The sequence below is a fragment of the Trichosurus vulpecula genome, chromosome 7 (genome assembly GCF_011100635.1).
Source record: "Trichosurus vulpecula isolate mTriVul1 chromosome 7, mTriVul1.pri, whole genome shotgun sequence".
NCBI lineage: Eukaryota > Metazoa > Chordata > Mammalia > Diprotodontia > Phalangeridae > Trichosurus > Trichosurus vulpecula.
The window spans coordinates 160,002,283-160,023,151 of record NC_050579.1 but is presented as its reverse complement, the minus strand read 5'-3'; the positions used below and the strand labels follow the sequence as shown (position 1 = coordinate 160,023,151).

The 20,869-nt window shown below is 38.4% G+C and overlaps 1 protein-coding gene across 1 annotated transcript in view; it reads right to left on the bottom strand.

The window, feature by feature from the left end:
* Window positions 1–20,869, bottom strand: part of PDSS2 (decaprenyl diphosphate synthase subunit 2) — a 287,396-nt gene that overhangs the window by 155,262 nt on the left and 111,265 nt on the right. Inside the window, exon 2 of the mRNA XM_036767627.1 lies at window positions 17,281–17,415. Within this exon, the coding sequence (XP_036623522.1) occupies window positions 17,281–17,415 (135 nt within the window). The remainder of the gene's footprint in view (window positions 1–17,280; window positions 17,416–20,869) is intronic.

The following is a 20,869-nucleotide window of genomic DNA, read 5'->3' as shown; positions in this document are numbered from 1 at the left end:
TAAAAAATTTTCTAAAATGATGAGAATAGGAAACAAGGTGATAAAACTATCTCTTTTTGCAGATCATATCATTGTATACTTGGAAAACCCCAAAGACTAAACTAAAAAGTTAGGTGAAACAATTTGTAATTTTAGCAAAGTAGTAGGATATAAAGTAAATCCACATAAATAATCAGCATTCCTATATATCACAAACAAAATCTTATAAGACATAGTGAGAGATACCATTTAAAATAACTCTAAAAAGTATAAAGTACCAGATATTAAACTATTTTTTTAAGATAGTAATTATCAAAGCTATCTGGTGCTGGCTAAAAAATAGAAATGCAATTTATAGCAATAAATGACTATATAACCTTGCATTTGACAAGTGTAAAGACTTAAGTTTTGGGGATAAGAATTCATTATTTGGTAAAAAAAAAAAAATTAATGGGAAAGCTGGAAAGCAGTTTGGCAGAAATTGGACATAGACTAATATCTTAACCATTTACCAAGATCAGGTCAAAACAGATATATGACCTAGATATGAAGAGAGATATTAGAAGAAAATTTGAACATGGAACTCATTACCTACCAGACTTATGGGTAAACTATCAATTTATGAATAAGCAAGAGCTAAAGAGCAGTGTGAGGTGTAAAATGGATAATTTCAATGACATCAAATTAAAAAGGTTTTGTACATATAAAACAAATGTAGGCCAAGATCAGAAGGAAAACAGAAAACTGGGGAAAAAATTTTATAGAAGTTTCTCAAATAAAGGTCTCATCACAAATACATAAAAAATTTTGTCAAATCTATAAGAATATGAGTCATTCCCCAATTGATAAATGCTGAAAGGATATGAACATGCCATTTTCCAATGAAGAAATCAAAACAACTTATAGTCATATGAAAAAATGTTCTAAAACATTATTGATTAGAGAAATGCCAATTAAAGTTATCTTGAGATATTTTACACCTATCAGATTTGCTAAAATGACTGAAGGGGAAAGCAACAAATGTTGGATGGGATGTAGAAAAATTGGGACACTAATTCACTGCTGGTGGAACTGTGAACTGATCCAATCATTCTGAAGAGCAATCTGGAATTGTGTCCAAAGAGCTATAAAACTGTGTACCCAGCAATACCACTATTAGGTCTGTTTCCCAAAGTGATCAAGGCAAAAAGAAAAGCACCCATATATTTTAAAATATTTGCAGCAGCTTTCTTTTTTGGGGTAAAGAACTGGAAATTGAAGGGATGCCCATCAATTGGGGAATGGCTGAACGAGTTGTGGTACACGGTCGTGATGGAGTACTACTGTGCTGTAAGAAATGATGAGCTCAATGATTTCAGAAAAATGCAGAAAGACTTGCATGAAATAATGAAGAGTGAAATGAGCAGAACCATGAGAATGTTGTATACAGCAAGAGCGATGTTGTTTGAAGAACAATTGTGAACGATTAAGTTATTCTGAGTATTATACTCAAATCAACTACAAGGAATCTAAGAAAGAAGATGCTATTCACCTCCAAAGAAAGAAGCGATAAAAAGAAGTATGTATTATATATACATATGTTTATATTTATATGTATATCTATCTACCTGTGTCAAATGATGGCCTTCTCTAGTATGGGGTGGGGAGGGAAGGAGGGAGACAGTTTGGAACTTAAAAATGTAACAAAAAAAATTGACAAAATTTTTGAAAATTGTGTAGCCCCAGGCACTTGTAGACAGAACCCATCTCAATGAAGTGATACATTCCTCTTTGTGAAGTACTGAGAAGGTCCTTGTTCACAAAAGACTGATTCAAGAGAGTGAAAAAATAGTTAAAAAAGAAAAATTCAAGCAACAAATACATTTTGACATCTTTTTTTCCCCCTGTAGATGGAATGAAGTCTGTGCAGGGTGATTTTCCCTTTCTGGGAATGGCCAGGCAATTTATAAAAAAGCTAACCATCATTAAAATCTGTATACTTTTTTCACCCCTCAGACAGAACAATTATGATTTTATCTTATTTCTTCCTCTGTTTCTATTAGCCAATCTAGGAGACTTGCAACTTCTTGGTGTCTCAGCTGCTATTTTCCCTTTTTTTGAAGCTACTCTCCAGGGTATCTAACTTGGGGGATTATAGCAGGCAGTCTTATCACTACCTCTGTGTCCCACCCTATTCTTTTTAGTTTAAATTCCCTTTAATTAGTTTTGCTAGGTGCTTGGCAAACACATTTATAATAGCCTTTCTTAGGCTACTTCATCCTTGGCCAGGAATCTGTTATCCCTATATCAACTCATGGTTCAGTATGAGGAAGGGAATTTCTCTTCCTCACCTCAATTCATGTGATCAGAGAGGGTCCAAAATGTAATTACAATGAGTAAAGTAGATGTCAAGGAATTTTTCCGTAACTACACAACAATGTGAAAATAAGTTATTAATCAATCTGAAATGACTATAGGACCTTAGCACTGGATGAAGCCAACTGATAGAACACAGGAAACATCCTGCGATTAGCTGATAGAATCAATCATATCCCCTGGGACATTTATAAAAGAAACAAGTCATTGTTTCTGGAGTAGTCACAGTTTGAGAAAGATTGAAAGATCCTTCTGCCTGTACCAAAGGGCAACAAAGCAGGGAAGGGACTTTCCTTTCTCCCTACATTGGCCATGTCACTGGAGTTACTGTATAAATAGGAGAAAATATATCTACCTGGAAGCAGAGATGGAGCTAGATACAGAGAGGCAGTCACTCAGGGGAGGAAGCAGTTTCATAAATCTTGACTCTTCAAACTAAATTAAAAAAAGACTGCCATGGACTTAGAGTGAGAGAATCTGGAAGCACTGTTGAGTGGCTAAACCAGCAGTCAACCAAGGGGAGTTGTCCCCAAGGGGAGCATACCCAGAAGATAGCAGACATCTTTATTGTTGTTTGCAGGTTGACAAATAGTTGCCTCAGTACTTCTGAGCAAAGAATCAACAAGCAGTACTACAATTTTTTTCTTCTTCTCACCCTTACTGGATAATCTCTCACCTAGTAGTTTCTATGGCTCCCCAGTATTATTCTTCAGAGGGCAGGCCGCTTCTTTCTCCTCTCCTCAGCGTAACGGCCATTATTTCAGGAAGAGCCTCAAATTTTTTAAGCTCTAAATGTCTGTCTGTCCTTTTCCCTTTCCTCCTCTATATAATACTTTTCCACTGTCCAAATCCCCAGGTTCCTTTTTTTTTTTCCTCACTGAAGCCTTGCATCTGTTTTATTTAGGCACCTTTTATTTACCCTAACAACTTAGAGTGAGGAAAGCATTGTAATAAAAATAATACTCAATGCTTTCAGGATCTGTTGGAGTATATAGGACTATTTAAGTGTCCCCAGACAGCTATACTTTTTGAAGTCTTGTATCTATTTTTATACTTTTCCTGCCTTCTCCCTTACTGCCAGCCATCCCTTCTCACTGAGGTCAGTGTGTTTACCTACATCCCTTTAATTTTCTGTAGCTCAAAACCTATATCATGCTTGAGAGAACTGTGATTAATGTATGAATAAGTAGGCTCTGAATGAGGGCCTCAGAGGTTCACCTATGAATAAAGTGAATGCATTTTAGTGCCAGGACTTTTTTATTTTGGCTGCTCAGAGTTATTATACTTCCTTGCTGATTTTGTCAGTTTTTGAAGGGATAGGGCTACTGGATAGCAGAACCTTTCTCTAGATTAGAAACTAGGATTTATTTTAGAATACAAAGTACCCCAATACCAGTGAAATCTGAGTAAATTCACAGAGTCTAAGAATTTTAGAGCTAGAGGAGTCTTTGCACAGTTTAAAAGTAGCACCAGAATTAGAACTTCGCATTCCTCGCAGTTGGATGATGCAGCAGGTAGAGAGCCGGGTCTAGAGTCAGAAAGACTCAGCTTCCTAAATTCAAATCTGGCTTCAGACACTTACTAGCTGTGTGACCCTGGGCAAGTCACCTATCCCTATTTGTCTCAGTTTCCTCATCTGTAAAATGATCTGGAGAAGAAAATAGCAAACCCCTCCAGTACCTTTGCCAAGAAAACCCCCAATGAGGTCATGAAGAGCTGGGCATGACTCAACAGCAACAACACTCCTGGCTTCAATGTTCTTTCTATTATAACCAGCTGGATTTATGTGTTTCGTAATGTGGAAGAAAGGGAGGGAGGGAAGGATGAAGGGAGGAAGGACATCCAGCGTGAGAATATAAATTCAAACTAATTGTAGAATAAGATCAGCGTGGATTTGGAAAAGTCTTAATTATAAGACTATTAAGTCAGCAGGTACTTAATTCAGGCAGTGATACAACAGTGGATAAAGCACTGGACTTTGAATCACAAGATCAAAGATTTAGAGTCAGAGGAGGCCTCAGAGGCCTCCAACTCTTACTTAGTAAAGAAGCTAAGGCTGTGAGGTTGTGTCAGAAGATCTGGTTTAGAATTTCACCTTCGATATTTCTAGATAACCGAAGTTACTTAATTCCTTTGTGCTTGAGTTTCCCCGTAGGTGAAATGGAATGACAGAATCTAACTTAGAAGGTTATTGTGAGAACTAAATGAAATAGTATGTGGAAAGTGCATTGCAAGTGTTAAAGCACTGTAAATATCAGCTATTATTGTATGTAGGGAGATCAGTGAGTATGTGTATAGGGCTCAGCTGATTCAATCCCCACACAGAAGAGGCTAAGGAGATCACTTCTGGAAAGGTGCAATTGTTGTGTGTGTGTGTGTGTGTGTGTGTGTGTGTGTGTGTGTGTGTGTGTGTGTGCATGTGTGTACATACACACACAAACATATACATACATACATACATACATACATACATACATAATGGAAGGGCTTCCCAGTTTGGCACATACACGGCCACTCTGTAAGTGGCTGTGGTATGAGCCAGAACTGGGGTACATTCAGAAGACAGTAACTAGCCAAAGCAAGCCTCTTAGGGTAGCTCTTTCTTGCCTGGCTGGTATTCAAGGAGGATGAGCTACTGTGAGCCTCTGGGTAGAGAAGGGCCTTGAGCCCTTTCAATGAAGTTATGAGGCCAAGGCCCTCTGGTTGCTTCTGTCTCTGCTTTGTCTCATCTCCCTGCTTTTAGGTGGAAGAATACTGGAGACAGCTAAGCTCTTGTAAACGTCAAAGGTCCGAATAGCAAGCTATGAGACATCTAAGAGCTGGAATCTGTGACAAGTTCTACAGGCAACCAGCCCAGTAGCAAGATACAGAGGAGCTGAGGGACCCAGCCTAGCAGCAAGGCCCTGATGAGTGACCCAAGGGACTCTGCTGGAGGTAGCTGACACATGGACTCATGCAAGGCTTATGCTATATTTGGAGGCTAAATTTGTAGGATAAATGCTATATAGAAAATGCTTTAAGTTTGGGTACGCTCTCCCTAAGGACCAATGTGGTAGAGGAGAGAGTGTACTCCTATCTGTTGGGGTGGAAATGCTACTTCTTTTCTTGATATATATTAGGAGTAATTATCTCTTTGACAAAGCTAAATTATGTAAATTGGTTAAATGGAACTAGGATAGATTGTTGGTGTTTAACAATAGGGGCCGCATACTGAATAGAGGTTCAAGCATAAGGGAAAGATACCCCTGACCACTGAAGGGCACCCTAAGATCTCGAGGGGGAAATGCAGCCAGCTTGTATTGCTACATTTTTATTATTTAAAAAATACATATAGCAACTTATACAAATTTCTTATGACTATATGCTACTAGTCAACACAATCATAAAAAATTTAACTGGGACATTAATTCTATAATTGTTAATGGTTTATTACCTTACATTAAAAAAAAACCTTGAGAAATCTTGATATTATTAATTTTGGCATACTTTCTCTTTACCTCTAGAATAGCTGAGGACATATCAAATCATTGTAAGTTCCAATAGAGTCCGAATTAATGCTTCTCTAGAACCCTGTGCTTGGGAAGGAGAGGAATAACCTAGGCTCTTAAAGCACCGGGGGCTGGATTTGTCAGAAACAGCATAGCCACACAGGCTGTCTGACATCCTAAGGAACAGCAGCTGTCAAACGCACACAGGTTAGCCTTTCCTCCCTGGTATTCTCTCTGAGTTTTCTTTTTTCACCATTCCTTTTCAATCTCCTTCACTTGTTCCTTTTCTTCTTCCCACCCCTGGAATGGGCATTCCCAAGGTTCTATCTTTAGTCCTCTCTTGACTTCTCTTACAGGGCTTCAGTTACTATCTCTCTGCTGATGATTTCCAAATCTTTTAACCAGTCTCATATTTTTTGTTGTCTGCTGGACATCTCCCCCGAATATATATTTTACCAACACCTTAACAAGTCCAAAAATAAACAACACATTTTCTCAAACCTGACCCTCTTAGCTTTCCTTTTCTGTTTATTCTTCCAGTCATTCAGGCTTTAAATCTTAGGACCATCTTCCTTACCTCCTATATCCAATTCATTATGTCTGAGATATCTCTTAAAAGTATCCCCTCTTTTCCACCGCTACTACCCTAGTTGATACACTTATTGTCTCCTGCTTAAACTATGGTAATAAATCTGTTTGCCTCTTTCCTGATCTAATTTGTCTTTCACACACTGCCAAAATAATCTTTGCATAAAGTTGAGCTTGTCATTTTCAGTGGGTCCTTACTCCCTATAGGAATAAAATAAAAAACCTTTTTGCTGGTATTTAGGTTTTCTACAGTTTGGCTCCAAGTTGCTTTCCAGTATTATTTTATGTGACACTCACCCCCTTTACAAATTCTACATTATAGGCCAAAGTTTTTAGCTTGTTGCGTCACACAGCCTCTGTGCATTTGCACATTCTACCCCCAATGTTTGGCACAGTGATGCTGAAAGGAACAAGAAGGATCCACTGTTAGCTAGTGATTAGGAAGAACTTAGAAAACACAGTAGTGACCAAAACCAGATTTGACTGCAGGAGGTCAAGGAGTGGGTGGTGGGGAAGTAGGACAGCAGATTCACCAAATGACAAAACTGAAAGTATTCTCAGGGGCCATCGAATTCAGTCTCTATTTGGACAAGAATCTCCTATGTAACATACTGGACAAGCCACCATCAAGCCTTTGCTTAAAGATGTTCTGGCGGAGGGGGAACTTCCCCACCACCTCCAGAGGTAGCCCATTTCCCTTTCAAATAGCTCTACAGTCATCCCTTCCACATCGTGACTTTCCCCATTGTGGTTTGGATATACCATGGGTTGGCATAAGAAATTAAATGGGATTTTTGCAGAAGCTGTGGACAACACATGAAGGCCAGCAGAGGATACAAAGATAGTTTAGAAACTCAGGAATGTACAAAATATACTAAAGCATAATATCAACCCAAACTTTATGATAAGGTACTGTAAATACCACATAAAAGAAAAAAGAAAAAATTCAGACTTCTCTAGTACAAAGGGAGGGCCAAAAAATTTTACACAGATTTTCCAGATCATGGGGATGCCGCACCCCTAACCCGCACAATGTAGAAAGGATAACTGTATTTCTCAGGTAGTCCTCCTTTCTATTAAGCTTCAATTTTCCTCTTTACAACTTGCATTCATGGCTCCAAGTCTGCCCCTTGGAGCCAAGGAGAAACATTCTATAGCCTGTTTTTTTTTTTTCAGATGACACCTATCAAATATTTGAGGATGTCTAATATCCTCTAACTAGCTAAAGAACTAACAATCTCTTCTTTACCAAGCTAAAACATTCCCAGTTTTTTCAAGTATCTTTAAGAGGATACCATCTAAGGTCCTTCACCATCCTAGCTGTCCTCTCCTGGTCACTCTCTAGCTTACCCATGTCTTCCTAATATGTGGTGTCCAGAACTGCACACCCACTAGAAACTGACCAGAGCACCAGAACAACCATGATGTCTGGCAAGGAATAAGAGGGACTAAGGCCTTCAAAAGAAGGCTTTTGCTTTAGGACTGGGAGAGACCTAAGCATATTTGTACAAAGAACAGGAGGAGCCAGGCTAGAGGGAAAGACTGAAGATTCAAGGGGGAAGGGCTTACCTAGTGCTTTGATGTCTAATAGACAGTGTTTCTTTTAGAAAGAGAGTTAAAGCTTTTCAGTTATTAAAAGAACAATTTATGCAGTCTAGGTCCCTCCCTGCCCCCAAACTACTACTTCCTTAGTGAGGCTGATCTATACTATGTTATTTATATACGATAACAAACTCTCAGCTCTGAGTAGATTGGTAAGTTTGCCCACCTACTTTTTGTTGTTAATTATACTTGTTTTGTAAGAGGCTGATCTTATTTTGTTTTCCCAACAGCTCTGGTAAAGCAATGACTTCTGATGTACTGTACATTGAACATAAAGGGCCTTCCCCTTTCCTGCTCAACATATAATTGCTGCATTTGTGCATGCTGTGTATGTTGAAAATAACAATAAAAAGTTAATGAAGAAAATAAGCGCTGGTTGTAATGAATTAGTAATATTGCTAGATTTGTATCTGGAGTTTACTTTTATTGCTGTGGGAGGGATATAATCAATAGGAATATGTAATCAAACTGTACAGGCTTTTATGTCCCAAGATTTCTCTGTGAAAGAGATTAAGTGTCTCAAATTTATCTTGGAAAGAACAAGTTAAACTGAATAATTCAGGGTGATCATTTAATGGTATCACAAGCATTCCTCACGTTTAAGGTTTTCAGAGGAGAAAAGCCCCGTATTGCATTCCTTCAACAGCCTAAGAACTTTGACTGGTAAGGGTGAAAAAGGAATAGGTGCTCCCTGGTGGGGACAATTCCCTCTACTAATGACTGCTGTTGCCTTCTTTTTAACCCACAGACTCATAGAATTGCCTAGTGCATCACAGAGCTAAGGCAGTTGTCTAGGGTCATGAAGACAGTTTAGGTAAAGAGATGGGACTTTACCCAGGTCTTGCTGGATCAAGGCAGCCTCTATCCATTACGCCGTGCTGCTTCTCATGTATGAAAAACAATTCTGTTCACAAAATAACTGGAGCCAGATAATACTGGCTTAACTAAATGCTTTTAACATTATTCATTTATCCTTAATAGATAATTAAGCCCTAAGACAAAACATTTTTTTAGGTATTCTTTTATAAACATAGCTTTAAAAAAAACCCCAAAATGACATGAACTGAATAGGAATCCCAAAGGTAAAAGACAAGCTGGGGGAAAGAGGGGTGGGGTGGTAAGAAGGCCTGTTTATTTGTTTAAATGAGGAACAAAATCGTAATGTGCACAGTGGAGGTGAGGATTGATTGTTAGAGCCTATTGTTACTATAATTAGAAGTCACCAGACACCAATTAACACCACATTAATAAGATAAATCACTGTAATATCTGCAGCTGAGACCAAGTCCAGTCTTTATGCTGCAATCATTTAGATTCACAGGTTTATGGAAAGAGAGATAGTGAATTTCGGAGCTTTATAATTTCTTTATCTTCTTCCCTGAATTCACATATATTTATTGTTTCCCACCTTGATTTCCATTGCATTTGAAAGAAGAAAATGAGAGGGACACTATGGTTATTCATTTGAGATTGGTTAAAACCCTTTCTAGATACAACTCTGAAGAGCTAAGCTTTCATACCTAAAATTCTGTATATTAGACCTTGAAGTAGAATAGTTATTTTGGTTACGTCATCTTTTTTAACTTTAATAAGCAACTGAATATATCAAGTTGGAAGAATGAAGCATTTTAGACTTATTGATTCTATGGTATTGTGTAAAAGGTAAATTTAGTATTTTTACCCAAAGAACCCTAGTGATACCAAAAAGCTCATTCTTTACTTGCTTTATATACTGAAGTATCTACAATGTGCCTGCCAGGCCGGCATTGTTGCAAGCACTTGGGTTACAAAGAAGGGCAAAACATAGCCTCTGGTCTCAAGGGACTCACATTCTAATGGGAGAGAGAATATAAAAACAACTACCTCTGAACAATATAGAGAGTATAAATGAGAGATCATATTAGAGTGAAGGAACTTAGGTCAAATGAAGACCAGGACAGACTTCTTGAAAAAGGTGGGACTTTAGCAGAGACATGAAGGAAACCAAAGAAGCTAGGAAATAGACGAGGAAGGAGGGAGTACCAAGCATGTGGGATGGCCAGTGAAAATGCCTGGTGTCTAGAGATGGCGCGTCTTGTGGGAGGAATAATAAGGAGACCAGTGTCACTGGGTTGAAGAATACATGGAGGGGAATAAGGCGTCAGAAGACTGGGAATGTAGGAAGGAGCCAGGTTATGAAGGGCTTTAAAAGCCAAATGGGATTCTGTATATACTGCATTTCCCCATGTATAAGACGCACCTTAATTTTGGGGCCCGAAATATGAAAAAAATGTATTACATAAAGTTATTGAACTCAAGTTTTATTTATCTGCTCACAGCTTTCAGGCATCTTTTGGGCAAGTCAGGTGTGTGTACGCATGCTTAGTCCATTCTGTTTCATGAATCTGAATCATGAATCATGAATTTGTGTCCTCCTTTGAAATCAGTAACTTCTTTTTCATCAGCAATTCTTCCTGCCTCATGATGAACCATCTTTGTGGACACAGGAATTTCAGTTGCCCTTTGCTCTTCAATCCGTGTCTTCAATTCCCTCTCTAAATCAGGCCATTTTGCTGACTTGCCTCTCATGGCCTTCTTCTGCTATGACGTTTCCAGTAGGGTTTCTTCTTCCTGTAGCCAGTCTCGGATTGTTTTCTCAGTTGGAGGAGGGCCAAACTTACGTTCAGCAGCATGATTTCCATTCACTTTTGCAAACTGGATCACTTTTAACTCGAATTCAGCACTGTACGAAAATCTTTTCTGAGCCATTTCTGGGCAGAACGTGGCAAAACGTAACCTAATATACCGGTAACAAATGCGAAACAATAAGCGCAAAGACAACAAGCATGAAAAAGTGGGAAACGCAAGTAAAAAAAAATCTACAACCACTGTATAAGACGCATTCAGTTTTTAGACCCCAAATTTTTCGGAAAAGGGTGCATCTTATACATGGGGAAATACGGTAACAAGGAGTCACTGAAGATGACTGAATAGGGATGTGACATGGTTAGATCTGTACTTTGGTTAGACTGATTTTACAGCTGACTGGAGGATGAACTGGAGTGGGGAGAGACTTGAGGCCGGGACAACAACCAAGCAGGCTGCTGCAATAGTCTAGGTGTGAGGTAATTAGGGCCTGTACCAGAGTGGTGGAAGTGTCAGATACAGAGGGATGGGTACACCATCCATAGCAGAGACAAAATAAATAAATGCTTGCTGAATTAAATTTAAGTAGAAACAAACTGACAGCTTAAAAAAAAAAGCTACACAGCTTTAATTTTGTTCTACTTCTTTACCATTTAAAGGGATTTGGGGAGAGTAAATCACAAATAGTATTATTTTTTATGACATTTTCTCCTATCAATAGGGAGCCAGGCCCTTTCAGCAACAGGATATGGTTCCCAAGGCTACTTATAGGTTTAATAATCTTCAAAATGTGTAGTAATCAGGATAATCTGAAACAGGGATAACAAGCACACAATCAAGAGCTGACTGAATGCCTTCTATCCGCATTAAATAAATACAAAAGATTACCAGCCCACAAATTTTATTGTTATTGACCTGCTCCCACTCCATCTACGTAACTAGGCAGGCAATAGGATTCTTGTTAGAGAAAATAAAATCAGTACCCTTTTTACTATTTGCCAAGTGCACATTACCCACCCTAGACAAGTGGCTATTTATGAGGCTGATACGGCCCTAACTCCCTTATTTCTGATTCATTTAATTCTTTCTCACGCCGGCACGTTCTACTTTTATTACCACATTTCTCTTTGTGGCCAACAGGTAGAGTATGAGGCAAGATGGACACAGAGAAAGATAATGATCGCCCTAGACTGTGCATCTTCATTAGACACTGTGGCTCTACATTAAAAATACTCTGGATCTTCATTAGATTCTGCTAGTGGAGCCCAGACTTGGCAGGAGCGCCCAGGAAATCCACACCGAAAGCCATCGTGTCCATTCTGCCGCAACCTTGATGGCAATTGAAGGGCTCCTACTACATCAGTTCATTCTCCCCCTATACTGGGTACATCAAACAAAACTGAGAATAACACAAACTTAGGGGTGTCTGAAAACCACAGGTAAAATTACTAAGCCAAAGAGAAAGGAGAAAATAAATGGGAACTGGAGTGGGGGAAATGGTGGCTGAAGGGTCAAGAAGGTAGGGAAATCCAACAAAGGGTTCAGGTTGAAACACAGTTTTGTAAAACAGATTATCTGTGAGAAATTAAAAAGTTGGTTGCTTTGTTTTTAAAAGACAATATGGGATAGTCAATAAATAGCCAGGGAGACTTGAGTTTAAGTCTCACCTCTGAAACATACTGATTGTGTGACACTGAGCAAGTCACTTTACCTCTAGTGTCTAAGACTGGAAGTTGCAAAGCAGATTTTGATCTGTATTGATAGAAAGGTTTTCCTCAATGGGAATTAACTATGCCAATAAATTAAAAGATTCTACCCATTTCTTTAAAATTTTATTTTTTAACTTTTGTTTTATTTACACAGATTCTCCTCTTTATCTCCTTTGTATCGCTTATATTTTTACTTAATAGAACTGTTTTGCATATTTTGCCTTATATCACCTAGATTTCTCAATATATAAGCTGCCTCATGGGTGTAGAAAAATTTAGAGTGCCTGGCACATAAAAGGGATATAAAATCCTTGTTGACTGGTTGGCAGAGAGAAGGACCACATTGTTGAAATTAGGGATTCTTGAAATATTTACATGAGCCACTATGCTTTTGCAATTTTTTTGGAGGGGGAGCAGATCAACCTATGGATGCCCTGTTTATGCCATCATTTCTATAATTTTACCTCATAAGTGGACTACATTACAAAAATTTAGGACAATCTCAAAAAGATGGTCTTGAATATTATTATTCATGTCTTCATCTGAAGATTACAGTGTTATATGCCAGGCTCTGCCTGTATGAGTGGAGAGAATGTTCTGTTAATGAGTACTATCGGCTTAAGAATGGTTTATAATTATAATTTAAGACCCAGGAAAATACTACCTTGTAGAAAAAAAAAAGGCACAAGACGTGATAGTGGGAAAGCCCACTGAGAACAGTATAATGTGTGGAACCAACAGCTGAGTACAGGGACAAATATCCAACGTCCACTGGTCCTAGAGAGAGAGTTTGTCCTTTCAACTTAGTGAAAGAAAGCAGAGCTAGGGGCAGGTAACCAAGGGGCAATGGGAGAGAATTAGAGTTGATCTTCAATCTCATGCTGGGAGGAGTATGGGGAGAAGGCGGAAGGAGAGCAGAGGATATAAGCCATAGTCAGTGACAGGTATTCAATAAACTCTTTGTGCCTTCTTGCTTTTGTGAGCTTTTACCATGAACCTTCTGGAGGCAGAAGTAAGAAATGAAAGCTCAGAGACTGTGGCTTCATTAGTAGCATGGTGTTTTTACTAATGGTGCTAACTAGCCGCAATTACAATAACTACCACCAACTTATATTTCCGCAGCACTTTGCATTTTATAAAATACTTTTCTCACCATGAACCTATGAGGCAGGTATTGCAAACACTAACTGTTTTACAGATAAAGAGACTTTCCCCTGACATTCCTATGGTCACAATATTAAGAAGTAGCAGAGCCAGGTCTTTTGATGTCAAGTCCAAAGCTGCTTTCATTATACCAGGTAACCACTGTTTATAGTCAGCTTGGCTACTCATTTGGCTTAATTAGCACCGGATTTTCAAAACTCACCCATTTTACCTTAGATTCAGATCCAATTACCTGCTATAAGAACCATTTATCCAACTCAGCTAGAACTACCAGTTACCAAATAGCTAATTTGTACTTTGGCTATGTAACTATACGTCATATTATTTCCTCAGGCCAGGTCAAAAGTGGTCATTTTGGCATTCCCCTTAGGATAACTTATCAGGCTCAATTACCTAAAGAGATTAAAAAGACAAATTTTATGGTAGAAAAGTGCCCAAAATGTTAATCCAAATAGCCCAGGGGTGAATCAAAACCTTGATCATTGGTACTTTTTTCAAATGTTAAATAATTCACTTTGGCATTATAGACAAACATAAGCCTAAAGCAAATCTAATATTTTAACAATTAAATTAGAAAGAACCAACCAAAATAAATGACTTTATGGATAGAGAAGTGAACTATGAAACCATTATAGAACAACTGCAAATCATTTTTTTTAATCTCTATCACTTTTTTACATTAACAACTATGAAAAACATTCAAGTGCCACCAATGCATTATTATATGAATTCAGAATGTTGGAAGCGGTCTAAATCAAAATGTATTATTTTGCCCAAATAATGTTATGGCCTTGCTCTAGAACCAGAAACAGGGGTCCATAAAACTTATCTAGAAATTGTGTAAACTAAGTTCTTTACACTTCATATTTTGCAGTGTTATACAATTATTCAGTTTATAAATCCTAACAGAAGCATATAAAGTGTTTTATAAAAGATCAACAGGATAGATATTGTGACTGTATTTTAAATATAGCTTTGATATTTTGATGGATCTGTGATCTCAAAAACGTGCGACTTGTCCAAGCATTCCCCAAAATCCTCCACTGGGAGTGTACCAAATATGCTGGGGATCTTGATCTAGATCTCTTGATGTTGTAAAATTGTAGTGAGGTTTGAGGGTTGTCCATCAATTCATTTTTCCCACCGCATCATCACTATCTTCATCATAACATCTAATGTTTATATAGCACTTTAAGGCTGGCAAAGTTATTAACTCATTTGAATGTGATCAAGCCACCTTCTTTTCCATTCATATATACTTTCGGTGATATGTATTGCACAATTCTTCATAATAGCCTGCTTTCACCCACTGTGTACCTCTCTACTGGTATTTTGTTAATCCTCCATTTTTATTCTTTGCAGACAATGAAATCCCACAAGCCAGTCAACATCAGTGGAATAAGATTGATGTTAAAAAGATAGTGAGGTCCTCCAGATGCTGCGATTTGCTGGGCACACTGTGTTGAGTGAATCAAGCCCCATAAGACTGCAAAGCCTCCTAAAATGTAGAAGCATAACTATTCAAAATACTCCAGCTTAACTATCCAAGCAGGAGAGGGCTGAAGCAAGATGGTGGAGTGGTAGGAAGTAGTGTTGTGAGCTCCTGTCCAAATACTCGTGATGGAGAAATACAGAAACTATAGAAATACAGAAAAACTCACAGTGATTCCTTTGTCCAGTCTAGTTTATCACGGAAAAGTGCTATGTACACTAGGGACAGAGCTGAGTCAGGAACAGTCATGCACCAAGCACTGTAAAGCACAGGGAGAGACTGTGTACTAGGGTAAGAGGAGGTTCCAGACTTCTATAGGGGCATTCCCAAACCTATGCTGGTACACTGCAGAAAAGACAGGTGCCAACTAGCAGCTCTATTATCTATTACCTAGTTCTAGATCATAGACCCAGGGTGATCTGTGCAAGGAGCTATGTTTCAAGGTAAGGGGGCCATGGGCGGTGTATGGAGAAAGGAGGAAGTGCAGAGGTCAGCAGCAGCTGTGGTGTGGTTTAGAGCCCAAGGTCAGAGCAGGTTCTCATTTCCAAGACTTAGCTCAGCCTACAGAATAACCAGTTTTGGAAAATCGGACCAAAGGGGAGCCTACAATTCTGCTTCTCTGAACCAATGGAGCTTTCTACCTAGCTAGCAGGGGTGGAGTCCATAAGCAGTCTACACTTGCACAGACCCAAACAGGTCAGGAACTTGCAGAGCTGCAGGAGTATGAGACAGGAGGGTGAGGGAGGATCTGCAACAAACAAACTTTGGCCTGGATCAGACCACTCTGAGAGCACTGAAAGCCTGTAGGTCTCCCAGCCTGTCCATGAGCTCCTAGACTAACCCAACACTCAATACCCCCAAGAAGCAGTAATAAGACTAGCACAGACCCTTCCTCCAAAAGTATGGCAGAATCCAACCCCAACATCATGTCCTAAATCAGTTTGGAAGAATGGGCAAACAAAGAATCTCACCATAATGAATGATTATGGTGGCAGGGACACTTAAATCACAAATACATTGGAAGAGAATGACTCTAAAACATCTACAAGAAATGCCTCAAAGAAAAACACAGGTCAGGCACAAACTCAACTAGAATTCCTGGAAGAGATGAAACAAGAGTTTAAAAGACAGTTTAAAATGTTTTCATAAATGGAATGACAGCACTTAAGGAAAAAGCCAGAAATGAAATGAGAGCTATGGAAGAAAAAACTGGAAAGGGAATTAACAGCTTGGCTCAAGAGGTACAAAATCTTGTCGAAGCAAAAAAGTCTCTGAAAATTCAAATGGACCAAATAGAAGCCAATGACTCTATGAGGCAGGAAGAAATATTAAAACAAAGTCAAAAGGCTACAAAAACAGAAAAAAAGTATAAGGTACTTCGTAGCACCACTGTTTTCATCTTCTTCCAGGCCTTATTGCAGTGCATGCACCTGAAAAGAACAGCAGTCTCCCCTTCTTGAGTGTCTCAAAGCTCCTGTTCAATCCTTGGATTTTTTTAGGTTGATCCCCTACTTATTTCTTATTCTTTACACAGGCCATCATTCCATCTGAAGCCACCGCCACCATGGCTTTGTCTGGTGTGGTCATCAGTATTCCATCAATGTAATGATGGACATCATGCCATCAGGAAATGGAATCTCTTTCAGGTCTAGGCCTATCCAACTGAGGCATATGAAGTAGCATTGAGAAAGGAAGGTACAAATACACTGCCCTCCTTCCTAGGTAAAAGTTAACCACTAACTAGTTTGAAACAAATGAATAAACATGCAATGAGGAGATCAATAACCCTGTACCATACACCTAGGGCCTTGAGCTACGCTGATGAGGCCAGAAACTACCACAGCACGTGGAGTGACAACCATATTCAGCTCCCCAAAGTTCACTGTAAGCCACTAGATGTCATTAGTTGGATTGTCTGAAGAGGAATAATCATAGCAAAGTTCTTGAGTCTCCTCCATCATCATATCCAAGGAGGAACTAGCTTTCACTCCCCAGGAAGGCCTAGGTAACAGTGGTACTAGAGGTACAGTACACCTTTCCCATTTTTGTAGCCTTTTGACTTTGTTTTAATATATCTTGTTGCCTACATATATACACACATATATGTATATCTTGTTGCCTCAAGGAGTCATTGGCTCTCTTTATCTCAGATAATGATAGAGCTTAAAAAAAAGAAAGGTTCATATACCTAATTAATGACTACAATCATAGTCTGACCAACCAATGTCCATTAACTTTAAAAAAAACTCCAACTTTCTGAAGGCTAATGTCTTCTCACCTGGGATAAATTCCACTGACCATGTCATGCTTGAGAGACAATGCTGCAGTGTTACTGGGTCCAGCTGCTTTGGAAATAAGTAAGACCACCAGGCCACGCATCTGGAGGTTATTCCGACTGTCATGTACAAGCCTCCTAAAAACACAAAAAACAAAAGATGAATAAGACTTTCCATTATTCATTTTAACAGGACTCACAAAATCACAACGGAATAACAATGTAGTAGAAAGTATCCTGGATGCAGTGAGAGAGACCAGTGAGATCACAAGCAAGTCATTTGTTCTCTCTGAGACACAAGTTTATTTATCTGTAAAGTGAAGATTCACAGGACTGGAGACACATTAGATGTAACAGGTGAATGGTTATGCAAACTTTAAACCACTACATACAGTTAATATACAAGTATTTATAAAACTCAGGATTTCTGAGAGTATGTAAGTATTGTGAGGGAACGGACGGATTAAGAGGAGGCAAAGCAAGGAAGATTTATGAGGTGCTTATTATGTGCCAAACGCTGGGCTAATAGATATTGGAGACACAGACGTATGCAAAAAGACAGTCTCTGCCCTCAGAGAGTTTATATTCTAACAGGGGAAGACAACACAAAAAAGGAGGCATAAAATGGGGAAGGTGGGAAGAGAACAAGTGCAGGGACATGCTGTTTAAATCCACAAAATCAGAAACAGAGTTGGGAGGGGAGAAGATCGGGCACCTCCCTGAAATGTTCCAAGAGGAACTCATCAATGTGAGGCAGAGGAGGGTATGATAGAGGGATATTCAGGGATGAGAAGGCAGAAGGATAAGGATAAGGGTGAAAAGGCACCAAGAACAGAGTTCCAGGGTGAAACTGTAGCTGAAACATGGTGGCAAAGCTGGGAAACTCAGAAGCAGAGCCAGGAGAGTAATGCAAGAGGAACAGAGTTTTTAGGAGAGTTTTAAGGAGGTCCTGGAAAAACCTAAGCTCAATCTCTATTTGGAGATAAAATTGATAAATTGTAGCTGCAAGGAAAAAAATGGTCAGGATTCTTTCTCATTTTGAATTCTCAATCCAATATAATCACCTCCCAGAGGAAAAGATATTCCAAGATAGAAAATGGAAGAACAAAGCTACAAACTGCATTTCAGTGGTAGCCAACAGTATGAGAAATAAAAATAGTGGGCATTTTTCTCTGATTTTTGGTGAAAGGGTGATATAGGTCAGAAAAGCCATCAGAATTCTTGCTGCTTAGGTTGGAGATGTCTAAGAGCCAAGGGATCAGTTTAAATCTAAGCAAACAGCTAAGCAAAAGGAAACAAATTATCAGCAACATCTTGCTATTTTCCATTGATTATTTATGCAAAATATTACCATTCCAGACAGGTATAGGTTTCAATCTGGAATATTAACTTCCTTTTGCTCTGCATGGTGAATTTCCAGTATTTCCAATGCAGTTGTCAGGAATATTTTGAGGTTAGTTACTGCAAACAGTAATTCTGTAAGAAATGAACAGTGTCAACTTTAAAAATTAAGGACAGTATTTTATATTATCTGAAATAACTTTTTAGTGCTGAGGAATAGTGCCATGCACATAGGCACACAGATATTTTATATAATCTCACAGCATAAGGAAAAATTAAAGAGAATGGTTAATATACAAATGATTCACATACATTTTTATACTGAAGTCATAAATGTGGTGAAATAAGCAATAAGAATGAAATAAATTGAATTTAAGCATTTCTCATCCACTTTGCTCTGAAATCATTGAATATTAATGTTCTCATAGGTATGTTGTGAGGAATGGACCAATTTAAGCTAAGGTAATCTCAGAATAAATGAATTAGTCCAATATATAAATGGGTCAAATGCAGGACTGTCAAGATCCAGACAAAAATGTCAAAGACGTATTCTGCTTTGTTAATATTAATATGACTAGATCTATGGTCTCTCCTGCAATATAGGGTTTTCTAAATAAAATGTGTTTTATCTTCTTTAACTAAGACGGGATCCTTGATCAGTTAGAAGGCCTAAGCTATTTAAGTTGAGGTTCTTAAAAAGTTTCTAGGGAACGATCTGGCTCTGTACAATGAATTACAACATTGTTCACACCTTTTTGACACAGTGATCCCATTAATAGGGCTTTATGCTAAGGGTATTATTAAAAAGAAAAAAAAGACTCATCTGTATAGGAAGGTTCATAGCACTTTTATTCATAAAAGCAAAAAAGCTAAAAACAACCCATACATCTAACAGTTGGGGAACGGCTGAACAAATTACAGCATACAAATAATAAATGTGCTAAAAGAAATATATGAAGACTACAAAAAATATGGGAAGACATATATAAAGTGATGTGGAGTAATGAAAGCAAAATGAGAAGAAGCAAAGCAGAAGCAGAATCGGAAAAGCAGCAACTGCAACCATATTTTTAAAAATAGAAGAAAACAAACTGGAGGGGATATTGAAATAAAGTACTACTTTTATTTTGTGGAAAGTCAATACATACTTTTAAAACTAAATTATTAAGTCTCTTTAAGGGCATGATTTAACATATAAATCATTTAAAATCTAGTTGATATTTACTAGGTTTGGGGTAAAAAAATTTTTAAGTTCTTGGGGGAAAAAAGAACAAAAGCTACTAAAAACATTAACTAATTGTATGTAAATTTATCCCAAACTTTCACAATACCTACTTCAGTTCAATATTGCTCATATGAGCTGGCAGGGAATACTGTTTATTTTTCAAAAGATAAGAGGGCCTTTTTTTGAAAGTTTACATGGATGTTTGGGAAGGCTGAATTGAACTCTATGCCACCATGTTTTTATTTGGGAGTTGCTTTTTCTTTCATAATAATGCTAAAAAGGAGGGGCAGGTAGGTGGTGCAGCAAGTAAGTAGAGCACTGGCCCTGGAGTCAGGAGGACCTGAGTTCAAATGTGGCCTCAGACACTTGACATACTTAGTGGCTGTGTGATCTTGGGCAAGTCACTTAACCTCAATTGCCCTGCCTTCCCCCCTCCAAAAAAAAAAATCTCTATTCCAGGTTATTATAATGTGGAAGAAGGAAATAAAAATTTATTAAGTGCCAGTAACTGTGCCAACTGCTTAGGACTGAAAAGTAACTAGTACCTCTAGAAAGCAACTTATATCACGAAGTAGTAATCATCAAAACGATTTAGTCTCCTTTCCCCTCATACAGCTATCACCATGCTTTAGTCCCTTATAACCTCTTTCCTGAACTGTTTCAATAGCCCTCTTCCTAATTTGTATTCCTGTCTCAAATCTCCAATCCATCTTCCACATAGTGGCCAAAGTGATTTTTTTGAAATGTGAATCTGGTCATGTCACCCTCTCCTATTCAATAAATTCCAGTTGCTCCTAATTACTGTTAGGACTGGCTAGGTGGCACAGTGGATAGAGCACTGAGGCTTGGAATTGGGAATGCTCATCTTCAATGAGTTCAAATCCAGACTCAGACACTTACTAGCTGCGTGACCCTGAGGAAGACACTTCTGCCTCAGTTTTCTCATCTGTAAAATGAGCTAGAGAAGGAAATGACAAACCATTTCAGTATCTCTGTCAAGAAACATCCCCCCCCAAAAAAAAGGGA